The sequence below is a fragment of the Danio aesculapii genome, chromosome 25 (assembly GCF_903798145.1).
Source record: "Danio aesculapii chromosome 25, fDanAes4.1, whole genome shotgun sequence".
NCBI lineage: Eukaryota > Metazoa > Chordata > Actinopteri > Cypriniformes > Danionidae > Danio > Danio aesculapii.
Window position 1 is genome coordinate 29,843,217 of NC_079459.1, and position 6,239 is coordinate 29,849,455.

General features: G+C 34.4%; 1 protein-coding gene across 1 annotated transcript; it reads left to right on the forward strand.

The window, feature by feature from the left end:
- cdkn1cb (cyclin dependent kinase inhibitor 1Cb) lies at positions 1 to 1,150 on the forward strand. The gene is made up of 2 exons (XM_056451747.1): positions 1 to 620; positions 719 to 1,150. Exons 1-2 carry the CDS (start codon positions 161 to 163, stop codon positions 775 to 777), a joined length of 519 nt encoding a protein of 172 aa, XP_056307722.1. The 5' UTR covers positions 1 to 160; the 3' UTR covers positions 778 to 1,150.
- The last annotated feature ends 5,089 nt before the right edge of the window (positions 1,151 to 6,239 follow it).

A 6,239-nucleotide genomic window follows, 5' to 3' on the forward strand; every position in this document is an offset into this window, starting at 1 on the left:
CAGTAAAGTGTGTGGTTTTACACCGCTGAGGCGCAGGACTTTAAATCTGGCGAGATTAAATCACGGTGTTTTACTACATATAACGACGTGTGTAGGGAAATTCACACTGATTTTATTTGTTCTTGTGTCTTTTCGCTCTGATTTTGGGATACTATCGAGGATGTCTACCGTCCTGTTCTCCAGCATCGGCGGGGAAAGACTAGCCTCGAGGAAAAATGTCCCTCAGGAGATCGCTTCTCAATTGAAGAGAACGGGAACATGTCGAAATCTGTTCGGACCTGTGGATCACGATGAGCTGAGGCGAGAACTGGCGTCAAAACTTCGCGAAATTTCTGAACGAGACCAGCAGAGGTGGAACTTTAATTTCAGCGAAGGACAGCCGCTGGATGGGGATTTAAAGTGGGAGGAAAGCCCAGCTGAGGGCTGCCCGCTGTTTTACAGAGAAACAACTCTGATAGCAATAAAGAGACAAATTGTGGACTTTCCGACAACAGAAAGAATCATAAATGTTGACACAAAGTGTGAAAGTTCATTGAAGATCCGTAAGAGTCAAACACAACGCAGAAAGTTCTCTCGTAAACGCGTCCAGACGAAGAGCCAAACAAACATGCGCATTACAGGTAAACAAACGCAACCATTACTACTCATATATGTAACACAAGAGCATTTTTAAAATACATTGCTTTGTTTATAATCTTCTAAACGCGTTTTCTTACAGATTTCTATGGAAAGCGAAAGAGAACGGACGTCTGTAAGGAAAGGAGAACCATGGAATGAAAAGGGCTCACCAGTGGTGCGTCACGGAGTGATGGCGGGAAAAGGCCGGAAGTGATGACGAATCAGAGTCTGACTCGCGTTATTACGTGATAATATGATTCTGTCATTTATTTATTTACTGTTTTTGTCGTTTATACAGTTGAATCGTGAATGAGCAACTTGGTTTGCTGTTTACAGTGTGCAACTAACATGTAACTTTAAATTAAAGTTAGGATGAGTAAGCCTATTTATTAATGCCTAATATATATATCATGTATATATTTTGCCATGGCCTAAGTTATTTATTTATTGTTTATTCACTGCATTTTGTTTCAAGAATAGGTTTATTTCAGTTAAAATTTTTGTCTTGAACAAAATCATCCTGAGCCATATTCGTCACTGTTGTAAATATATTGCTTTAATAAAGGTTTGTGGATGGATACAAACTTTGTCTTGTCCATTTGTTTTTCAAGCCTGGTTAAGTTATAATGGTGAATATAAAAGCTACTGTTCGAAAATCTGTTATCGAAGCAAACTATAGATTATTAAACTACTGTTTAAATGTTCATCAGAACTCTTACAAGACATCTAGGTTTACATATCCAGAATAACATTATTTGGGCAGCTCTTAGCATTTTAATTAAAAGATACGCTATACTGGATGGAAGGGCATCCGCTGCGTAAAACATATGCCAGAGTAGTCTAATAGTATCTGGATGCAGACTTGGATTTGCAAACTGAGACTGCATATATCATACTTGCAATGTCAGACAAAATGCGCTTAATCGAGTAGTCGGCGGTTCATTCCGCTGTGGTGGAAATCAATACTGAGTCAAATCAAATACTAAGCTGAAGGAATGAAGGAGTGCTCTATAATTTCTGTTAGATTTTCTTTGGGAAATTCAGGGACAGCAACTTTGAAAATAGAAACTTCAGACTTTCTTTCTTTTTACTTAATCAGAATGGGGAGAATCTTGGAAAAAGGGTTTTGTCTTGTTAAATCAACCTGAAAAAATAGTCATGCTTATTTGTGGTCACATTTGACCCCTTTGGAAACAAATAGGAAACCAGCTCGCAGAAATGTTTGTCCTCGACTTAAATAAAATCTTACTGTCTGCAAGGGCTTATTTTGAGATATTAATCCTAATTTAGAAACACAATTTATTTAAACATGCTTTTTCATAACAATAGAAAAAACCTCTAATTGCTTTTCACTTTAACAGTTATCTGCCAAGTATATTCTTTAAAAGCAAACTTAAATCTGTGCAAACTACTGCATAAACACAATTTAGTAGCAAAGCATCTACTACAATATTAAATACTAAAAAATAAGTAAAATAGTAGCCTATACTCATTTCATTGAACTGGCCTATTTTTTCTGTTAACCTGAAAATAAAATGGTACAGTCTCAAACTAACTGCTTATCATATGAAAGGCTAAAGAAATAGTTTACCATTAAATTTCTTCTTTTAAAATCTTCACATATCTTTAATACGAACTTAAAGAGACAGTTCACTCAAATAATAATATTCTGCTATCATTTATTCACTCTTGACTGGTTAAAAAAACTATTGTTTTAGTTTTTTTCCCCTCCGATGAACACAAAAGAAGATATTTTGAAGTATGTTGAAAACTAACCATTAACGTCTATAGTAGGAAAAACAAATACTATGTAAGTCAGTGGTTACAGGTTTTCATCATTTAATAAACTTTCATTGTTTTGTCTTATGGCTAAATAGTTAAAGCAAAAAGTTTATCATTAAATTAATTTTTTCAGTCTTCAAATATCTTTATATATAAACTTAAAGAGACAGTTCACCCAAAAAAATAATATTCTGTTATCATTTATTCACTCTTGACTTTAAAAAAAAAATACTGTTATAGTTTTTTTTACCTCCGTTTACCACAAAAAAAAGATATTTTGAAGAATGTTGAAAACTGGTAACCATTGACATCAATAGTATAGGGAAAACAAATACATGTAAGTCAGTCGTTACAGGTTTCCAACATTCAAAAAACTTTCATTGTGTTTTGTCATATGGCTAAATAGCTAAAGCTAAATGTTTATAATTATATTTATTTTTTAAATCTTCTCATATCTTTATGTATGAATTTAAAGAGACAGTTCACCCCCCACCCCCCACACACAAAATATGTTATCATTTATTCACTCTTGACTAGATATAAAATATATATTGTTAAAAAAATTTATATTGTTATAATTTTTTTTAAAACCGCATTGACATCCATAGTATCTGAAAAAACAAATATGGAAGTCAGTGGTTAGGTTTTCAGCATTCTTTAATATACTTTCTTTGTGTTTTGTCTTATGGCTAAATAGCTAAAGCAAAAAGGTTATCATTACATTATTTTTTTCTAAATCTTCACATATCTTTATGAACTGTAAGAGACAGTTCAGTCAAAAATGTATATTCTGTTATCATTTATTCACTCTTGACTTGTTTGAAGAAACTACTGTTATAGTTTTTTACCCCCCGTTAAACACAAGATATTTCGAAAAATGTTGAAAACCGCTAACAATTGACATCCATAGGAAAAGTAAGTGGTTACAACATTCTTCAACATTGTATATTGCCATATGGCTAAATGATGACAGAATTAAAATGTTTGAGTGAATTGTCAAACACATCTGAAAAAGACAGAAGGCGCCCTGCATGGGGGAGGAGAAGTGGACTGGATGTTTTGAGGACCACATAGGCAGAACAAAAGCGACGCGTAAATGAGCGGGAGAGATGAAAAGAAAGGATGAGAGCCTGCCGTCTCGCTTTGACCTGCAAATTATCGCGAATTAAAGCTGTTTGACCCGCGCGCTCCTCCCAAAAACCCCGCTAACCATTCCACTCAGAGCGCGCGACTCCCCGCCAAAACACCTGCTGGAGCGCGCGCATAGGAATGGCGCGTGTCTGCATACACAAACATAAAAACTCCCCGGTGACCCGCTTTAATATTCATACGTGTTTAACATGTGTATGAGAGAAAGAGAGCTCGTCTTTAAAAGGCAGCTGCCGTCAAGCTGCTCCACTTTACTCTATTGTTTGAACGACGTCGGTTGTTTCATGTTTCTGACGTCAAATTTCAAAGCTCTGTTAAAATTGATAAAGCACTTCAAACTACTAAAGACTTACCTGTAAATACACAAGATGAAAGCAATGCCAGATGAAAGGACCGACCAGCATGTTGAATGGAACAGGAAGGACCATCTGACTGCAATTAGGCTTTTAACTGATGTGGTTTTCTATATGGGCATATATGTAATCAGGATTGGTGAGACCAACCAAATGAAGATTGAATGTAAAACCTTCGAGAAGTCCACATCAATGAAGCACTGTTCTGAATGTAGACTCATTTTTGGGGGGGTTGCTTGTTCAAAACTACACTTTAAAACCAAAAAAGTAAAAAAGTTAAGGTAACTCAAACTGTTTGAGGATTGCAACAAACCATTTAAGTTCAAAAACTAAAATGAGTACTGTGAACTTAATCCATTTGAGTAAACGAAGCAATTTGAGCACAGTAAAACCCAATAAATAAGGAAAATTCAAACCACACTGAGTACTGTAAAACCTAATAAGTTAAGGCAACTCAAACCCATTGAGGATACTGATTGCTACTACAAACCATTTGAGTTTAAACACCTGATCTATATGAGTACTGTGAACTTACTCCATTTAAGTTAGTAATGAGTAATAAGGTATTTAATGAAGTAATGAGGTATTTAACTCATTATCTTCAACACTGAGTTCAAAACTCTTTTCAAATGAGTAGAATTGACTTTCAGTAAATTTTGAGTTAACCACACTCATTTCATTTGATAAAGTTGACTGTTGGGTTTTACAGAGTAGGCTACTCTTAAAATGAGCTGAAGCAACACAATGTTTTTTGGGACAACTTAACTGTTTTGTTGTTGTTTAGTCCACTGCTTGCTGCTTGTTGAAACTAGACTACTTAAAATGAGTTGAAGCAACACAATTCTTGAGTTTTTTTGTGACGACAACAATTGTTTTAAGTTCAATCCACTTAAATTTGTAAAACAGTTTAGGCAAGGCAAGTTTATTTATTTAGCACATTTCATACACAATGGCAATTCAAAGCGCTTTACATAAACAGGAATAAAAGAAACAAGTATAAGAGAAATAAAAACAAATAATAAAAATGGTTAAAATAAAATGGACTTAATCGGTTTGTGTTTGGACAACATGAATGAATGGTGTTTGGACCTGCATTTTTGACAGTGTTGATGTGGAGGAAAGGCATTCAACAATATATTTTTATGTGAAACTAATATTGTTTTATTTGAATTAAAATAAAATACAATTTATGAAATTAAATAGACTAAGAAAAGCTGGGAAATATGTGTAATAATATAATATAAATAGTACACACTCAAAAATTATTTTACTGCTTGATCAAACTGCTTATTTAAAATGAGCTGAATAACACAAGTGTTGAGTTTTTTTGGGACAGCTTAATTGTTTTATGTTCAATCTACTTAAATTTGTAAGAACAGTTAAATTGACTTAATCGGTTTTTGCTTGGACAACAATAATGAATTGTGTGGAAATAATTGATCAAATCAAACAGACTAAGAAAAGCTTGAAAAATTGCAAGATGTGTAATAATATATAAATAGCACACACTTAAAAATGATTTTGCTGCTTGATCAAACTAGGCTTGCTAAAATGAGCTGAAACAACACAATTCTTGAGGTTTCTTGTGACACTGTTTTACGTTCAATCTACTTAAATTTGTAAGAACAGTTAAATTGACTTAATCAGTTTTTGTTAGGACAACGTTAATGAATTGTGTGAAAAAACAATTGATCAAATCAGGAATTTATCAAGACTAAGAAATGTCAGATGGGCAATAATATAATATAAATAGCACACACTTGAAAAATTATTTTGCTGCTTGATTAAACTTATTTCAAGAGTTCCCACTTAGATATGCTTGGCGTTTAAAGCAGGTTTGGCATGCTGTCCCGGGAGAGAACCCTGAGCTCGGATATATTTGAGCCCAGGGCTCCCGCCTGGTCAATAAGCATATCAGGAGATCCGAGGTCTCGAGAGCTCCCCCTTTAGAAAAGGGAGGAAAAGGAGGAGATGGGGTGGAAGGGGGGATTCTTCCAAACGAAGATAGAGTAGTAGGGAGAAAATGATCCATTTATAGTAAACTAGGATCACTCTGATTGGATTATTACTGATTACAGATGAGCGGCCAGTCGTGCTCAATCATATCACGTGCTCCTCTCGAAATTAGTTTATGAAACTTCACTTAAAATGAGCTGAAGCAACACAATTCTTGAGTTTTTTTGGGACAACCTAATTGTTTTATGTTCAATCCACTTAAATTGGTTAAAAGAAACAGTTAAACTGACTTGTTAAACTGACAACATTAATGAAGTGTGGAACTCATGCATTTTTAAGTGTTGAGGTGGGGGAAAGGCATTCAACAACATATTTTTATTT

Bases quoted from the DNA above. Each gene is read 5' to 3' on its own strand.
- cdkn1cb (XM_056451747.1), top strand. From the start codon at position 161: ATGTCTACCGTCCTGTTCTCCAGCATCGGCGGGGAAAGACTAGCCTCG. The intron at 621-718 runs GTAAACAAACGC...GTTTTCTTACAG, and splicing joins AACAAACATGCGCATTACAG to ATTTCTATGGAAAGCGAAAG.